General features: G+C 43.4%; 1 protein-coding gene across 1 annotated transcript; it reads left to right on the forward strand.

Moving 5' to 3' along the window:
* The first annotated feature begins 66 nt into the window (after positions 1–66).
* Positions 67–19959, forward strand: polr1d (RNA polymerase I and III subunit D). The gene is made up of 5 exons (XM_055643814.1): positions 67–224; positions 9449–9546; positions 12702–12778; positions 16453–16535; positions 19839–19959. Exons 1-5 carry the CDS (start codon positions 183–185, stop codon positions 19893–19895), a joined length of 357 nt encoding a protein of 118 aa, XP_055499789.1. The 5' UTR covers positions 67–182; the 3' UTR covers positions 19896–19959.
* Positions 19960–20095: the final 136 nt, after the last annotated feature.

Below are 20095 nucleotides of genomic sequence, written 5' to 3' on the forward strand. Positions count from 1 at the left end.
CAGGGGGGAACAAATGATTTAAGGACAAATAAAAGGTGTGCTTTGGTTACCATCAGCGATGCAGAAAGTTTATCTGAGGTTTCAGAAGTGAACCATCACGGACTACAATTCCCAGCAACCACTGTGGACGTGACGTGAAACTTGCGCGCCGATGAGGGATTGATCAGCAGCGCAGCGTGAGCATGGCAACGGCGGAGGGAGTAAAGAAACCTGTGTTGGAAGTGGTGAGAATAATGTTTGTATTTATTGAAAGAATAACATAGTGTGCAGGCTATCTATCCTGTAATAAGTGCTTTGAATGAGTATGTTCAGGGAATCAAGTAGCCCAGAAGCAGGCCATTTGGCCTTGCTGCTCCATGTTGGTGTTAAAACGCATGCACCTTAAATGCACCATTACCATTTGTTTCATCATGGCAAAAGAAAAGTTAAACTGGATCTCTAAGTAGCTATCTTGCGTTTATATCTAAAGATACACACACAATGCTGGAGTAACTAGCGGGACAGGCAGCATTTATGGGGAGAGGGAATGGGTGACGTTTTGTCAATGCTCACACCGCTGGGGTGTAAGCTGCCCAAGCAAAAGCTGTTCCTCCAATTTGCATTTAGCCTCACTCTGACAATGGTGGAGACCTAAGGTAGACAAAAAATACTGGAGAAACTCAGCGGGTGAGGCAGCTTCTATGGAGCGAAGGAATAGATTCAAGACTCAAGAGTTTATTGTCATGTGTCCCAGATAGGACAATGAAATTCTTGCTTTGCTTCAGCACAACAGAATATTGGCATAAATAAATACATAGCATAACATAAAACATAGAACATAAAATAAATACATATCAGTGTAACCATATACCAATGAATATATATATATATATATATATATATATATATAACAGATACAGTGCAATGGGCTATTAATGATCAGAGTTTTGTTTGAGTTTAGTTTAATAGCCTGATGGCTGTGGGGAAGTAGCTATTCCTGAACCTGGATATTGCAGCTTTCAGGCTCCTGTACCTTCTACCTGAAGGCAGTGGGGAGATGAGTTAGTGGTCAGGATGGTGTGGATCCTCGATGATGCTGGCAGCCTTTTTGAGGCAGCGACTCTAATAGATCCCCTCGATGGTAGGGAGGTCAGAGCCGATGATGGACTGGGCAGTGTTTACTACATTTTGTAGTCTTTTCTGCTCCTGGGTGCTCAAGTTACCGAACCAAGCCACGATGCAACCGGTCAGCATGCTCTCTACTGTGCACCTGTAGAAGTTCGAGAGAGTCTTCCTTGACATACCGACTCTCCGTAATCTTCTCAGGAAGTAGAGGCGCTGATGTGCTTTCTTTATAATTGCATCCCTGTTCTTGGACCAGGAGAGATCTTCAGAGATATGCACGCCCCGGAATTTGAAGCTCTTAACCCTCTCCACCATCGACCCGTTGATATAAACGGGATTATGGGTCCCCATCCTACCCCTTACAAAGTCCACAATCAGTTCCTTAGTTTTGCTGGTGTTGAGAGTCAGGTTATTGTGTTGGCACCATTTGGTCAAACGGTCGATCTCACTTCTATACTCTGACTCATTTCCATCAGTGATACGTCCCAGAACAGAGGTGTCGTCAGCGAACTTGATGATGGAGTTCGCACTGTGACCTGCTACGCAGTCATGAGTATAGAGTGAGTACAGCAGGGGGCTGAGCACACAGCCTTGAGGTGCTCCCGTGCTGATTGTTATCGAGGCTGACACATTTCCACCAATACGGACAGACTGTGGTCTGTGAATGAGGAAGTTGAGGATCCAATTGCAGAGGGATGCGCAGAGACCCTGTTCTGCGTTTGGTCTCGCTAATGTGTAAGAGTCCGCATCTTGAACAACAGATACAGTAGATGAGGTTGGAGGAGGTGCAAGTGAATCTCTGCCTAACCTGAAAGGACTGTCGGTGTCCCTGGACACAGTCGAGGGACAGGTGTTGCATCTTCTGTGGTTGCAGGGGAAGGTACCAGGGGAGGAGTTGGTTTGGGTGGGAAGGGATGAGTTAACCAGGGAGTTGCAGAGAGAAGAGTCTTGGCGGAAAGGGGTAGAGATGGAAAAATGCGCCTAGTGGTGGGATCCCGTTGGAGGTTGCGGAAATTTTGGAGGATTATGTATTGTATGCAATGGCTGATGGGGTGGAAGGTGAGGGCTAGGGGGACTCTGTCTCTTGCGATGAGGGGAGTTGCGGTGTACCAAGGAGACACGAGTGAGGGCCTCATCTATGATGGGAGAGGGGAACCCCCATTCTCTAAAGAATGAGGACATCTCGGATGTCCGAGTATGGAACACCTCATCTTGGGCGCAGATACGGCGTAGATGGAGGAATTGGGAGTAGAGGATAGAGGCATAGCAGGAAGCAGGGTGGGATGAAGTGTAGTTGAGATAGTTGTGGGAGTCGATGGGTTTGTAATAAATGTCAGTCAATAGTCTATTATCTGTGATGGAGATTGTGAGATCAAGAAAGGGGAGGGAGATGTCGGAGATGCTCCAAGTAAATTTGAGTGGAGGGTGAAAATTGGTGGTGAAGTTGATGAAGTCCATGAGTTCTTCCGGTTGCTGGACACTTTAATTCTCCACAGCTCTCCATTCCTCCACAGCCCAGTGGTATTTTTACAAGGGCACAGGTTCAAGGATCTGACTAGTAGAACAGAAAAAAGACACACTTGTCCGCCAAGTTACAAATCAATTTTATTGGCACGAGGGAGAACAAAAACAATACTTATCTCAGTATGCGCAGGTCCCCGTCTTACAGCAGCACACCTCCCTCTCTCTCGGCCACCGTCCGTGGTGCTGATCGCAAACAAGAACTACCTTATGGCTTACTGGCCCCTGCCTTTATACAGGCAGAAATCAGTTATTGAAATGACTGCTGCTAAGTCGTGGCCAATGGTGCTGCTTCCAAATTCAAACTACAACCAACGGCAGGGGTTTGGCGTGTAAAGTTTTAAACAAAGTCCCTTCGGCTGCAGAGTTATGGGTTCTAAATATAACGCTACCGGCAGCAGTGCTATGGGGTTTAATTATAGCGCTATGGGCTTGAAACATAACGCTATGGGTCACAGACTGTTCAGGTAAACTTCTCTTATAACATTCCACCCTTTGGTTACCATCACATCCAGCCTGCAGGCGTTACCTCGTTATATCCGGCCCACAGGCTTTAGTAAAGTCCATCCCGACTCCTCAACAAAGCCATAAACATCTCCTTACGGCTCAGACTGTCCCCACTTCTACCATGTTCTATCTTGCGCACCCAGCTACTGTAAGGATCCGTCATATGTTCCAGCCCCTACAAAAGAACTATGGCCTCCCCCACACATATTTGCCTACAGGCGGTCCCAAAAGAGGCTGCAGCGCTGTGGGTTCTAAATATAGTGCTACCGGCAGCAGGGCTATGGGGTTTAAATATACCGCTATGGGCCACAGACTGTTTGGGCAAAATTCTCGTACATAAGGTATGAATATTGATTTCTCTCACTTCAGGTATCCCTCCCCCACCCAAGTCGCACAAGCTTCTCATTTTCACCCTACAAACAGCTAACAATGGCCTGTTTCCTTTATCATCATTACATTTTTGCATATCTTTCATTCAGTGTTCTGTATCTCTCCACATCATCATCATCTATATCTCTTGTTTCCCTTGTTCCTAACCAGTCTGAAGAAGGGTCTCAACCCGAAACGTCGCCCATTCTTTCTCTCCAGATATGCTCCCTGGCCCGCTGAGTTACTCCAGCTTTTTGTGTTTATCTTTGGTTCAAACCAGCATCTGCAGTTTCTTCTTACACAGATCAGGTAGGTTCAGGCATACTGAGCGAAGGTGTTTAACGAAATGATCGCCGAGCGTGTGCTTGGTGTCGCCACACCTGGAACAGCGGATACGGTAGATGTGGTTGGAGGAGGTGCAAGTGAACCTTTGCCTCACCTGAAAGGACTGTCGGGGTCCGTGGATGGAGTCGAGGGGGGAGGCATAGAGACAGGTGTTGCATCTCCTGTGGTTGCAGGGGAAAGTACCTGGGGAGGGGATGTTTGGATGGGAAGGAATGAGTTGATCTTATTTTGGAGCCGACACTTTTCTTGCAATACATAAAGTGCTACAGTAACTCAGCGGGTCAGGCAGCATCTCTGGGACATCACAGATCCTTTTTCTTCAGAGATGCTGCATTAGCTGCCGAGTTACTGTAGCACTTTGTGTCTATCTTCGATATAAACCAGCATCTGCAGTTCTTTATTTCTACGTTTCTACGCACATCTTTTAAAAATTAATGTTGGAAGTACTCAGCAGGTCAGGCAACATTAGTGGTGAAGTATGCAGCAGAAAACCTGCTGAATGTTTTTTTTTCTGTACACTTGTCTAGACTTGCCAAAGTTTTTATAATACTAGATATTAGGGAATCAAAAATGACTAAAATAAATTCTTTAACATCTGATCTCAAAATTTTTATTAATGAGAATTGGAACAAAGTGTTTTGTTCAATTGTTTATGGTTCGCTTGCCTTAACCTCTCGAGAATTTACATTCATTTTTTGATCCCTTTGAGCTTGTTTAAGGATATTGTATTTGCTGCATTCTGTGGTAGAGAAATCCACAGGTTCACTACTCTTTGGTGAAGAAATTTCTTCTGATCTTAGTTCTAAATGGCATGCCCTACATTCTGAGTTTGTGGAGAACAGTGGTCCCAGTACAATTTCCTATAGAACTGCAGTTCCAAATTTCTCCTAACACCAAGGAGCTTCCTTGCCTGAAAAATCTTGAAAATGATTATTTAGCAGAAAACAAGCAATTCTTAATCCTATCCATTCAACAATCAAGTACTACACGCACTGATTTTCCGAGGTATCAAATTCCCTGCATTTCATTTTAACTAATTTGTTTCCATTTCAAATAATTTAATAAGAACAGCTACAAATGACCATTCTTTTAGAAATATATGTTAAGATAAAAGAGGATATCTGATATTTTAGGAGTGATTGGAATATTCAAATCATACCATAGCCTTTTATTTCTCTTGAACATTCTTATTATGATTATTAGATTCGTGCAACTGTCCTCAATTAACTATTTACAATGAAAATCAGTTGGAATAATTAATCAGAAGCCAGAAATTTTGTTCAATTTCCTTCCTTAACTGTTGGATTGAGAGGCTGCAGATGATTCAACACCTAGTATGCACACTAGAGAAGGGCTGCTAGAATATCGCATATGATGCTATCCTGTGTCAGAAGGTCGACAAAAAGCTGGAGAAACTCAGCGGGTGAGGCAGCATCTATGGAGCGAAGGAATGGGTGACGTTTCGGGTTGAGACCCTTCTTCAGACTGATGTGGGGGTTGGGGGGAACGGGAAGAAGACAGGAAGAGGCGGAGGCAGTAGGCTGTGGGAGAGCTGGGAAGGATGGAGAAAGCAAGGACTATCTGAAATTGGAGAAGTCAATGTTCATACCGCTGGGGTGTAAACTACCCAAGCAAAATATGAGGTACTGCTCTAATTTGCGGTGGGACTCACCCTGGCCATAGAGGAGGCCCAGGACAGAACGGTTGGATTTGGAATGGGCGGGGGAGTTGAAGTGCTGAGCCACCGGGAGATCAGGTTGTTTAATGCGAGCTGAGCAGAGGTGTTGGGTGAAGCGATCGCCAAGCCTGTGCTTGTTCTCACCGATGTAGAGCAGTTGACACCTAGAACAGCAGATGCAATAGAGGTTGGAGGATGTGCAGGTGAACCTCTGCTTCACCTGGAAAGACTGTTTGGGTCCTTGGATGGAGTCAAAGGGGGAGGTAAAGCGACAAGTGTAGCATTTCCTGTGGTTGCAAGGGAAAGTACCAGGGGAGGGGGTGGTTTGGGTGGGAAGGGACGAATTGACCAAGGAGTTACGGAGGAAGCGGTCTCAGCGGAAAGCCGAAAGCGGAGGAGATGGGAAGATGTGGCCAATGGAGGGATCCCGTTGGAGGTGGCGAAAATGTCGGAGGATTACCTGTTGTATGTGACGGCTGTGATAGGGTGGAAGGTGAGGACAAGGAGGACTCTGTCCTTGTTACGAGTGGGGGGGATGGGGAGTGAGAGCAGAGCTACAGGAGATAGAGGAGACCCTGGATAGAACCTCATCTATAGTCAAAGCGGGGAACCCCCGTTCCCTAAAGAATGAGGACGTTTCCGATGCCCTGGTTTGGAACACCTCATCCTGGGTGCAGATACAACGTAGACGGAGGATAAACATGCCCTGTGTCAGAATGCAATCATTTTTCTCATCCATTTGTTTCATGTGGAATACTCTGAAAACTGTTTAAATAAATATTAAATATCGCGAGACGCTATTGCATCATTCAGTAGTTTTGTTTCAATCAACAATGTGTTCGGAAGTGTGTGCACTGAGTATCTCATGCACCTCCTAAAGAAATTACTAAAATCTGCAATGACATTCTGGTCTTGCTCTCAATATATATTTTGCTCATTAAATGCCACTATTTTACAATTTAAAGTGCTCCCAGTCTACCAACTGATAAGCTCCCCAGTCGGATAGGGTTGGATGCAAGCATCGTTTCAAATTATTAATGACCATGAAAACCAAAGGGAAAAATATTGTGATAGATCTTGGTTTGCAGACGATGTTTATGGCTTTGATAACTTGTATGTTAATTTTATCTTTAAGTCTAAACCTATACAGACAAGTGAACGTAGGGGAAGACCGGAAATCTAATTCTTGTGCTTTGTTTTGTTGTCATAATATTTCTTGTTGTTCTGCAAACAGGAGTGGCCTGTTTATGATTCTTTAGGAGGCCAAATAAAGAAATGTGCCATTTTCCTACTGTCCTACGGGCACAGTGCCAGTGGATCAGCATTAAGGGCCCCAGGCAGAGGGATAATGGTTTAGTTACAGACCACTGAAAGGTCCATAGAATTATTATTGGAAAGATGTTTAAATAGCCAAAGGTCTTTCTTTACCTTGTGATGTATTTCTTGACAGTGAGGCATTGATTGGCCATACAAATTTGAAAAGGTTGTGTCCCAGGGGAATGATTCAACTTAAATTTTGTTTTGTTGCCTGAAGTTTATAAATCATTCCTGGAATCAGTGAACATTTGTTTTGTCAGTATCCTACAATACAATCACAATACAATCAGTTTTATTCCTCACATGTGTGTCACATTTATTCGTCACCTGGTAATATATTTATGAACAACAATCTTATAGTCATTTGTATTAAGGTTGGTGGAAGAAAGGAAGGGAAAGGTGCAATGCAGTATTAGTAAACTGAGTTGCTGAAATGACTGAAGAAGGGTCTCGACCCGAAACATTGCCTATTTCCTTCGGTCCTCACCCGCTGAGTTTCTCCAGCATTTTTGTCTACCTGCTGAAATGACTTCTGTTATGTTCGAATAAAGTCTCGTGACTGTCATCTTAGCTATGCCACTCATCTATAACATTGCTAAAACTCTCATCATAACCACTTCTGGTTTGCGTTTTTTTTTAATTTACGCAAAAATGGTCATCTATAATGCCAGAAGTTTTTGGCCACCTTACTCACCGTTCTCTGTTCTCCTCTGCTCCAAGCACACCAAGTTTTGTTCTGATGGGTGAAATATTAGAAAAGTGATGAAGGTTTAAAAAATCGTGAGATCAGCAGATTGTTCTTCTCGCCTATCAGTCACCATGAAGGGCCCGCGGAGAATAAAACCCCGGAGGCAGGGCTGAGTCCGTGAGCAGCATGCGGGCAGAGAGCAGTGCGAGCCAGGAGCTGTTAAGTTGAACTGGAAGCCTCTGAGTGAAGTCGGAGTGGGACCGGGAGCTACTGTGTGAGGCCTGAAAGCTGAAGGTGCTGCAACCTCTTCCCCCCCCAACACACACCCCCCTCCCCCACACCCCCCCCCCCCCAGACACACTCCCTCCCCCAGACACACTCCCTCCCCCAGACACACCCCTCTCCCAGACACCCCCCTCTCCCAGACACCCCCCTCTCCCAGACACACCCCCCCCCCCAGACACCCCCCCCCCCCAGACACCCCCCCCCCCCAGACACACCCCCCTCCCAGACACACCCCCCCCCCACACCCCCCTCCCCCTCCCCCCCACACCCCCCCTCCCCCCCCCCCCACCACCCCCACGCCCCCTTCTCCACCCACACCCCTCCTCCCCCACACACACACACCCTTCCCCCCACAACCCCCACTCCCCCCCGCACCCCCCTCCCCCCACACCACACTCTCCCCCCCCCACCTCCACCTCCCTGCTCAGACGAAGAGAAGGGGGGGAGGAGTGCTGGGGGATGAGGGGAAATGAATCGCGTCTGTGCAGTTAGGGGCTAAGGGTGAGTTGTGGAATATTGCTTTGGGGGAACGGGTTGCGTTGGGGGAACAGGTGAGTGGTGGAATATTGCGTTGGGGGATGGGTTGCATTGGGGGCCAGGCCTCCCGTGTGACTCCCAACGGGTCCCACTTAGTCCAGTGATTATCTAAACCTTTATACGGTCAACCTCTAAGTTTCCTGCGTTGTAGGGAGAAAAGCATATGGCCTTCCACGTTTCTTGTGACTGGAGCCCCCAGTCCCAGGGGCATCCTCAAGTCTTTTTGTTCCCATTCAGGACCAGTGACATTATTTCTTTACCACGGTGGCCAGAGCTGTACACGGTGCTCCGAGTGTGGCCATGCCGATGTGTTGTGCAGCAGGGGCATGACGTCTCGGCTCCTGTGCTCGGTACCCTGACCGATGAGGGCAGTCTTGCCAAACACCACCTTCTCCAGGTGAATGGTCACTCTTTTTCCCCAGGGTACAGAGTCTAAAACTAGAGAGCATTTGTTTAAGGTGAAATGGTAAAGATTTAATAGGGACCTCAGGAGTAGGTTTTTCATATAGAGTGTGGTGGGTATATGGAAGAAGCTGCTCAAGAAAAGTTATAGAGGTGGCTATAATTACAACGTTTAAAAGACATTTGGACAGATAAATGGATAGAAAAGGTTAAAAGGCACACCGGCCAAAGGCAGGCAAATGGGGCTTGCTCAGGTGGACACTTGATTGGCACTGGTGACTTGGGCTGATGCACCTGGGCTCTCTGCTATTACCATGCCCAGTTACTTGTGTTGGAAAGAACTGCAGATGCCGGTTTAAATCGAAGATAGGCACAAAATGCTGAAGTCTGAAGAAGGGTCTCGACCCAAATCATCACCCATTCCTTCTCTCCAGAGATGCTGCCTTTCCCGTTGAGTTGCTCCAGCATTTTGTGTCTTTGGCCAGTTACTTGTCTTGTGGTGTGACTTCTGATTGCTTTATCCTGATTAAGTTCCTGGAGATACTTATGTGATCGATAAATATTCATTGTTGTCACAATGCTAGCGAACTGTCATTTTTTTAATTTGCTATTTCTGTCAAGGGTGGTGGGAGAAATGAATCGGTATTGTTTGTGTTCATTGTTTACTTATATCATATAATCTCCACGTGTTTCAGGTGCAGGCAGAAGGATGTGATGACTCCAGTGTCACATTCATATTGCACGATGAGGACCACACTCTTGGGAATTCCCTACGGTACATGATTATGAAGAAGTAGGTAGATTTTCCCTTGTTAAATAATTCCTGATGTATGAATGTGTTTTCATTCCTGAAACACTTTCAGGTAGCATCTGTGGATGGAATGGTCAGACGATCAAGGGTCTAAAGAAGGGTCCCAGCCTATGATTTCCTCTTGTTTTTAACATGCTAGCTCTTATATCCCCATGTCTTCTCTCACCTTTCTGGCAGGTATCTTCCTTCTACATCATCCTTGAAGAAGGGTCTTGACCTGGAATGTTATCTATCCTATTCCATAGATGCTGCCTGACCAACTGTGTTCCCTTAGGATTTGATTTTTGGTCCTAAAGTTATTATCCCCATTGCCATTGCGCTCCAGCTTCCTAGCCTGGAAATGCTGATATACCCTCAGTGTATGCCTTCACTTATCTGTTCCCCAACTCTGAGTCACCAACCTTCTCACATATACCCTCAATTAAATCAAAGAACTAAACACAACCTGTCACAGCTGGATTTCACTTCATTGTCACAGTGATGTTTTTTTTTACATCACTTTAAATCAATTTTACAATTGTTAGAAAGTCACTGGGAATTCCACACTTATGAATGGCTGATGTATCAAGGGACATATTGCTTCAACTATAAGTACAGGCTTCCCATATATCGATGGGTATCTGCCCAAATGGACACTAGCAGTAAAGATTAAGCCAAAGATTAATTATTCTTCCATAAACATTGCCACCTAAATCCTCCATCTACAACTTTAATTTAAAAGGAAAATCCCTACTGCAGCCATATCACCTATTACCATGGCAAGGTTTGCATTGTATCAATTGTTCGAACGTTTACACTACTTCAATGTTATCCCATTTTTGCATCCAATTTCTACACATTAGGGGCGATTCCCAGTGGCTAATTTACCTACAATTTACCAAATTCTTGATTAGAATCGGTGTCAAGGCAGGTTTATGGGGAGAAGGCAAGAAAATGGGATTAAGAGGCAGAGATCAGGCATGATTGAATGGCATAGTAGACGATGGCCTGAATGGCCAAATTCTACTCCTATAACTTGTGAAACTAAAGTATAATGAATACTTCCCATTCACATACTGACATTTCTGTCCTGAGCCTCGTCCATTGCTAGGGTGTGGCCGCATGCAAACTGGAGGAACAACACCTCATATTCCCCTTGGGCAGCTTGCAATCTAACAGTATGAACATTACATTCTCCAGAATAACCCCCCACCCCCTTGAAATATATGTCTGGAATTGGCTATAATAATAACAGTGAGCTATCAGTATTAGATAAAGGAAATCAAATAGTGACCTTGGATGCCTTCACAGGTGTTTTAAATATGGAAATCAGGTTGTGCTGATCCATTTCTCACTAATGGCCTCACAGCCTCACAGCTGGGGTGAAAGATTGCAACCTTCACGTGGCCCACCCTGTTTCAACTAATGCAATCAACCCGACGTGCACAAACAAATAGATCAAATAGAACAAGTTGACCTACAACTTTAGGCTGTGCACACCATACGCAAGAAGAAGAAAAAGCCTCACAGCTAGTCTCACACAAACTGCATTGGTGTGAATGTGGTATTCTGGAACATAAGTTCGACGCCTAAAATAGTTGGAACAAACTCACAGTAGGTCCATTTCAGGAGTAAATTAGTTTAGAATTGTATCATAAGTAAAATTAAAAGCAAATCTCTGGTTTTGTAAAACTGATTTTTATAAATGTGCTGACTCATTCCCTCTAATCAGCATTGAAGATTTTACTGAAAATTATAATTACTATTGTACTTTGTCTGTTTCTGTTCTCTCTGCCATCCCACTCTATACCTAAACCCCCAGTGTCTTTCTGCGTATCATGAGATTTATTTACTGCATTGTTCTTCGTGTTTTTGGATTTTGCCTGTAAGTGAGGATTATCTCAACTGATTGGTTGAAGTGATTACATAGTAAATCTAGCGTAGATCCTCTTTAGAGAGTTTTATGCTGGAACCGATGTCTGGTAACAAGAAGCCTCTGTTCTAAAGCTGTTAGTGAGGTACACAATGATCTTTCAATGTTGATTTCTATATCCTGACCTTTGAATGTTTGCTAGTTGACATTTTAAGTTCTTATTTTTAACTGCTGCATATTATTTTTTGAAATTCCACGTGTTTGTTTCACTTTCTTTATGATAACTCTTTTAATTTGGTCTTGTATATCAGCGATCGCCATAGGAAGAATTGAGGCTATTTATTGTTCAGCAAAACAAGAGCTACTAGGGGAATGATAATAGGAAAGTTAATTGGCATTTGGTTTGGAAGTGAAAGTCGGAGGGTAAAGATAAATGATGTTTATCAAGTGAGAGGTGATCTTTTTAAAAAAAACCTCCATGATTTTACTAGGAATTTAGCTTTTTGCTATATATTCACAATAAAACTTCATCCAAGTTAGGTTGTGTTGGAATTGATAAAGCTTCAAAGGAAATATACCAACAGATATTAGGAAACCATTTTCTTTTGTTTCAGATGTGATCAAGGATAGACAATGTTTTCAGAGATTACTTGAAGCAGTAGACATGTTGAGAAATAGATCTATGCCCGCTTTCGTGTGATCTTTCACGAAAATAACTATAATCTACCTATAGTTTTTATTTGATAAGCAAATATTAATCATGAAAAACTGGACAAGATGTAGCATAATTACATAAATTAACTAGGTTTGTTTCATTGGTAACTTTAGTAAAATTAATTCCAGATCAGAAACTGATTATCTTTTAACTGTTATTCGTAACGCATCACATTTTGTAAATGTAATTCTGATATCGACTCGTTATATAATAACATTGATTATATTTATTGATGCAAAATTGTTTACATTTTTACTTGCGATTGGAATGTCAGTATTAATATATGGAGAATACAAATTAAATAGGAAGTGGCCTTGCTCATCAGGACAGTTCATTACTTTCCCTTGTTCCTCTTGACCATGATTAATTAATTGAAAAATACTTTGACTGCACTTTACTGGACTTCTAAAATGCCATGTTTAGTGCTAATGAACAAAAATACCTTAGCCAAATTTGGGAAATTCTTTTTTTGCAAACAGTCTTTTGGCTTACTGAATTATTTTCTGGTCTGTGTGTAAATAGTTTTTACATTGTTGATACTATCTAATACTGGTGTTCTTTGTTTCACAGCCCAGAGATAGAATTTTGTGGCTACAGCATCACTCATCCATCAGAAAGCAAAATTAACTTTAGAATCCAAACAAGAGGTAACCTGCACATTATTTCTATGAGGGTACACAAAAATGCTGGAGAAACTCAGCGGGTGCAGCAGCATCTATGGAGCGAAGGAAATAGGCAACATTTCGGGCCGAAACCCTTCTTTCTATGAACTGTTTGAGAAGTTTGTAATGATTTTGTTTTGCATTTTTTATATGACTTGCATGCGCTGTTATCTCACTCAAGTCAAGTGAAATGACAGTACATGAACAAGTGAGTGCTTCTACATGCAGTATCACATGCCGGATCAGACAAGGAAGGAGGTAATTTGGCCCACCAAGTCCCTACCAGCTGTACGTAAAAGCAGTGTAGCCCGTTCTACCTCCCTGGTCTCCTCCCTGGTCTCTACATGTAGCCCTGCCGTTCTTCTCGGATAATTTCCAGCTTCCTTTTGAATCTGCTCCACTACCACCCCAGCATTGCATTATAGATTCTAACTGCTGAGTGTATTTATTAAAGAAAAAGTTTTCCTCTTGTTACGTTTGTTTCCCTTTGCCAATCACCTATATTCTGTTTTCCAAGGTTCTTGGCCCTTGCACCAATGGGTTGCTGATTCTTTCTAATTTCTTTATCCTTTCCCTTCATGATTGTAAATACTGATAGCTGTTCACTTTGCAACCCCCTGTTATCCAGGGTGAACATGTTAATGCCGCTCATCTCTGAACTCTCTAATGCTTTTAGATCTTTCCTAAAGAGTGGCACCCAGAACTAGGCAAAATACTCTAATTGTGACTGAACCAGTGCTCTGCAGATTATTTTGTAATCTATGGCTCTGACTTTAAACTCTTGGAACATACATGCTTTTTAAAAAAAAAACAATTTTCGCAACTTGCCCTGTCACTTTCAGTATGTTATAATTTGTATATTCTTGAGATTTCAGCTGATCCATCCCCCTATTTCTGCTCTTGTACAGTGATCTGTGAGAGTATTACAAGGTTCCAACATGTTATTCAACACTAATCGACACTACCCACAGATAAGAGGATCAATTTCTATTTATCAGTTGGTTACACCGCAAGTATCTTTTGATTCTTTGGGTTCTCTAGAATACACATTTGATAGAAAGTACCGCATGAGCCACCATATTTAACGGCAGAACACTCAGTTCAATATTTTCAACTTGAGAATAAATTCTCCTCCCTTGCACATGCGGCTTGCTTCCTTCCCTGCCAATTGTTCAAGCTGAACTAGATTGCGTTAAGTCTTTGCATCAATTAAACCATGCGTAGAACGTTGGATTGTATTTCAAACCTTCAATAAAATCTATTTTTCAGTGTTGCCTATCAGAGTCCCAGTGCCATACAAATCTTTATACAAATATCACAAAAATAATGAATAAAGCTCCAACAAAATGGTGTTTTTTATTTCCCATCTCAAAATAGTTCTGTATCTATTGATGGAGTACATAAAATTGATGACTTCACAACAAGCATTTCTTTCCTGAGTAAAAATGAGATTGGGGAATTAAATATTTCCTTCTAATCCTCGCTGTGTTTTAATCTGTCCTGAAAGACATGCCCTGTTTTGTCCGAGTGTACAATTGGAAATTTGATGAAAGAATTTTGCAATACTTATCTTTGGAATTATTCTGTGAATAAATTATTATTGCACAGTGGTAGAGTTGCTGTCTTACAACACCAAGGACCCAGGATCAATCTTGACTATGGGTGCTATCTGTACATAGTTGCACGTTCTCCCTGTGACCACGTGGGTTTTTCTCCCACATCCCAAAGACTTACAGGTTTGTAGGTTAATTGGCTTCTGTAAATTGCCCCTAATGTGTAGGATGCAAAACTGGGATAACATATAACTAGTCTAATGATGATCGTTGGTCAGCGTGGACTTAATGTGCTGTTCCCACACTATCTCTAAACTAAGCTAGAAAGTTTTATTCTGATGGTACAGTGATCAATCATGCCAAATATCAAATGGTTATGTGCAGTTCCTAGATCCACCATTTTCAGTCTTGTTGGTATCTTATGATTATGTTGTTTTGTTTCTAAAGGGGGCTATATATCCCAGATTATTACAGTATAAGGAAATCCTTTCATTTTGCCAAAGATGCATGCGGTCATGTGAATTAGGAATTGGGTCATTTGGCCCCTCGAGCTTGTTTTGCCATCTAGACAATAGACAATAGACAATGGGTGCAGGAGTAGGCCATTCGGCCCCACGAGCCAGCACCGCCATTCAATGTGATCATGGCAGATCATTCCCAATCAGTACCCTGTTCCTGCCTTCTCCCCGTATCCTCTGACTACGCTATCTTTAAGAGCCCTATCTAGCTCTCTCTTGAAAGTATCCAGAGAACCGGCCTCCACCTGAGGCAGAGAATTCAACACTCACAACGCTCTGTGAGAAAAAGTGTTTCCTCGTCTCCGTTCTAAATGGCTTACCCCTTATTCTTAAACATGTTTCCTGCCTCTAGGTTGTCCAAACCCTTAACAATCTTATGTGTTCCAATAAGATTCCCCCTCATCCTTCTCAACTCCAGAGTGTACAAGCCCAGCCGTTCCATTCTCTCAGCATATGACAGTCCCGCCATCCCGGGAATTAACCTTGTAAACCTATGCTGCATTCCCTTAATAGCAAGAATGTCCTTCCTCAAATTAGGGGATCAAAACTGCACACAATACTCCGCTCTCACTAGGGGGCCCTGTACAACTGCAGAAGGACCTCTTTGCTCCTATACTCGACTCCTCTTGTTATAAAGGCCAACATGCCATTCGCTTTCTTCACTGCCTGCTGTACCTGCATGCTTGTTTTACTAAACTGATGAACAAGGGCCCCCAGATCCCGTTGTACTTCCCCTTTTCCCAACTTGACGCCATTTAGATGGTAATCTGCCTTCCTGTTTTTGATACCAAAGTGGATAACCTCACATTTATCCACATTAAACTTCATCTGCCATGCATCTGCCAACTCCCCCAACCTGTCCAAGGTCACCCTGCATTCTCATAGCATCCTCCTCACAGTTCACACTGCCATCCAACTTTGTGTCATCTGCAAATTTGCTAATGTTACTTTGAATCCCTTCATCCAAATCATTGATGTATATTGTAAATAGCTGCGGTCCCAGCACCGAGCCTTGCGGTACCCCACTAGTCACTGCCTGCCATTATGAAAGGGACCCGTTAATCCCTACTCTTTGTTTCCTGTCTGCCAACCAATTTTCTATCCATGTCAGCACTCTACCCCCAATACCATGTGCACTAATTGTGCCCACTAATCTCCTATGTGGGACCTTATCAAATGCTTTCTGATTATAATAAAATCTCTGTGATCGCATTGTAACCATCTCATTTCCGTCACCCTGCCTCATAACCTTTCAGTTTTGTTCAGATCGGTGAAATAGTACAAAAGTTATGAAGGTTTTGAAGGTTATCCCCCCCCCCCCCCCCCCACCCCCATCCCCCACCCCCTCCTTCACCCCTTCCCCCACACCCCTCCCTGCCCCACCCCACCCCTCCCCCCCCCATCCCCTCCCCACTCCCCCTCACCCAACCAGCATAGTTCAGTTATGATCATACTGAATGGAGAGGCAGGCTTCAGGGGACTGGATGCTTACTCCTGCTACTATTTTTGTGTGTTCTTATGTTGTGCTACTGAAATATTGGGGGAACATGAAAGTGTTAATGAATCTGTATTGTGAATTCTGTCTCAGGGGGAATTCCATCGGTAGAACCTTTTCGTAGGGGTCTCAATGAACTCATGACTGTCTGTCAGCATGTATTGAATACATTTGAGGTGAGTCTTGTTTACTTAACTATATCAGTATTTGGCTGAAACTTCCTAACAGAAGACTGCAATGTTGAATTTTCATTTGTGCAATTTAAATGAAAATTAGCGATGATCATCATTGTCTCAGTGACTGCATTTAAAAAAATTACTTTTCCTGCTTAAGAAGACTTAAGAGTTCAACAAGGCTCTGGATGCCAAACAATCTTGAGAACTACATAGCAAAAAATTTGTAGGGAATTATAAACTAAACCAGTTTGCTGCAGTTGCAAAATATGGAACCAAGAAGCATGATTCATTGTTTAAGAAGGAACTGCAGATGCTGGAAAATCGAAAGTAGACAAAAATGCTGGAGAAACTCAGCAGGTGAGGCAGCATCTATGGAGCTAAGGAAATGGGCAAAGTTTCTGGTCTAAACCCTTCTTCAGACTGATGTGAGGGTGGGGGGGGGGTGAGGAAGAAAGGAGGAAATGAAGAGGTGGAGCCAGAGGGCTGATGGAGAGCTGAGAAGGGGAGGAGAAAGTAAGGATTAGCTAAAATTAGAAAAGTCAATGTTCATACTGCTGGGATGCAAACTGCCCAAGCAAAACTGCCCAAACTACCCAAGGTGCTGCTCCTCCAATTTACAGTGGTCCTCACTCTGGCCATGGACAGGCTCAGGATAGAAAGGTTGGATTTGGAATGGGAGGGGGAGTTGAAGTGCTGAGCCACCGGGAGATCAGGTTGGCTATTGCGAACCGAGCGGAGGTATTCGGCGAAGCGATCACCGAGCCTACTCTTGGTCTCACCGATGTAGAGCAGCTGACATACAGAGCAGCGGATGCAATAGATGAGGTTGGAGGAGGTGCAGGTGAACCTTTGCCGCACTTGGAAAGACTGCTTGGGTCCTTGAATGGAGTCAAGGGAGGAGGTAAAGCGAGAAGTGTAGCATTTCTTGCGGTTGCAAGGGAATGAGGGGGTGGTTCGGGTGGGAAGGGACAAAATGACCAGGGAGTTACGGAGGGAACGGTCTCTGCGGAAAGCAGACAGGGGATGGAATGGGAAGATGTGGCAACTGGTGGGATCACGTTGGAGGTGGCGGAAATGTCGGATAATTTTTTGTTGTATGTGACGGCTGGTAGGGTGGAAGGTGAGGACAAGGAGGACTCTGCCCTTGTTACGAGTGGGGGGATGGAGAGTGAGAGCAGAGTCACGGGGTATAGCAGAGACCCTGGTGAGAGCCTCATCTATGGTAGAAGAGGGGAACCCCCGTTCCCTGAAGAATAAGGACATCTCTGATGATTCGAGCATGATTCATTGCCAAGTTTACACCAACTTGTTTGCCTTCTAGTTTTGTTTATCTTTGGAGACCATTGGAAAAGGAATTCTGGAGGAACAAAATCCATGGAGGTGTAATGGATAAACTGACCATAAGTAGTTTAGAATCAAGGGAAAATCCTTTTGAGCTGCACACTGGCAATCTCTAATGTAATTGACGCATGTGGATTTGGATAGCTATTGCATATTTGCCCATTTGGATAGCTATTGCATATTTTCAAACTTTTCTTTTGAATTTTCATAATTCAGATGGTGATTTGCCATAAAGAAATGGATATCAAAAGGAATCTCTCAGATAATGGGCAAATCTAAATAATATTTGGACATTTTATATTACAGGTCAATGCAACAAAGTAGTTGTCAATGTTGGAAAAAGGAAAATCAAGAAGTGTTAAAATCAATTTGGAAATTGAAGCCAATGGAAAAGTATTTAAAAATTACCCACAGCAGCCATTTATTCCTGTCTTAGAGAAGCTCTTTAACTAATTTATTCCTTAATCATTCCGTATCGAAGTTGATCTATGGACCAAGAAATTCAACCACTTAATTATGACCGTCTGAAACTTGTCTCGGTGAAGTGTGGTATCAACTATTTCAGGGTCACTCTGGAAATGTGACGGAATACATTATTGACAATGACTTTCCAAAAAAAATGTTTGTTGGAGGTTTTCTTTTATGTGGTGGGGGGAGGGGAAGGGGAAACTTTATTTCCTAGTCCCTACCTGGTCGGAGAGGCGGCTTTCCTCCGAGCTGCTTCTTCGCCCCTTCCTCGCGGCTTACCATCGGACTGGTGCGGCGTCTCCTGTCGGGACCGGAAAGAACCCCAGCTTCGGCGGCAGCACAGCACTGAAACACCATCACGGAGCGGGCCATGCCTTACCAGGTCGCCGTGCGATAAGCTCCAGAGTGCTGTGACTGCCGACTCCAACATCGAGGAGCTGCGATCTGCGGGCATCCAACCACGGGCGGCGCTGGATTTAAAACGCCGCAGAGCCTGGGATCTCTCGCCGAGATCGCCAGAGTCGGACCAGTGCGGCCTGTGGACATCGGGAGCCGCGATCTCCGGGGAGGAAGCGGCCGTTCCAGACACTCCAAGCTGCTGAGGAGTGTTTCTCCCGACGCTGGAGTTCCATCGTCCGGCAAGAGGGCCTGAAAACATCGGACTGGCTACGGAGGCCACAAATAGGCCCCGACCTCAGGTGATCACAGAGGAAGAGGACTGAACTTTCTAGTGCCTTTCCCCACAATGGAAAATGTTGATACTGCTGTGGGGGGACGTTCATGTTAAATTCTATAATGTGTTGTGTCATTTTTTCTTTTTTTTAAGTTTTCTATGGAGGTACGGAAACCTAATTATTTCTTCTATGTAAAGCACTTTGGTTTCAACGCGAGTTGATTTAATCGTGCGATATAAATAAAATTTACTTACTTACTTACGTAAGTGAAGCCATTCACAACCTCAACCTGAGCTCTGTCTCTGTTTCCATCACTGCTTCTGCCACTGTCAATGTGTGTCATACCTCTTTGTGTGTCATGCCTGCCCCCTCATTGGAAGCCATGGACAGATGGCACATTATCCAACCATGAAGTGGCTCGTGCGTTATTGAGATTTACAGCTGGGTGCCTAACTAAAATAATTATTAATGATCTACTGTAGTCACCAAGACGGTATCTGGACATCTTTTCTTTTGCGATAGATTTGAAAAAAAAAAAGCAAATGTTGATAGTAAACTTGAATGTTAAGTTTGTTTTATTAAATTTATAATGCATAACTATAATCAATAATAAAAGTTCTAAATATAATTGCTGATAATTGAAATTATATGTATTTAGAGTAATTATGCCAATGTTGAGACAACTTTAAATACTTCACTCCGGCTATATTCAGTTTTTCCAACGAATACAATAATATGAAAATATACTTTCATAAAATGCCAGCATGCTTTAAAGCAGTCACCCATTTTCACATCACTGATGATTCATTTCTTCTTTCAGGACAGTATAACGGAATATAAAGAGCAGCATAAACAAGAAGCAATGGATCAGTTTTGAAACAGCATACATAGCACTGTACATTAATACATTTTGAAAAATAAACATTAAAATAATTGACATGAGATATTTCGATAGCTTATTGAATCTCAACGCTGCCATTTGGATGTAACTGAATCTCTGAACATTGAGTAAGTATTTAGATTTTTCCCATTGTTTAGCTCAGCGCTGAGTTTTTACTAGGTATTATTGGTAAACTG

Source organism: Leucoraja erinacea, chromosome 12 (assembly GCF_028641065.1).
Source record: "Leucoraja erinacea ecotype New England chromosome 12, Leri_hhj_1, whole genome shotgun sequence".
Lineage (NCBI taxonomy): Eukaryota > Metazoa > Chordata > Chondrichthyes > Rajiformes > Rajidae > Leucoraja > Leucoraja erinaceus.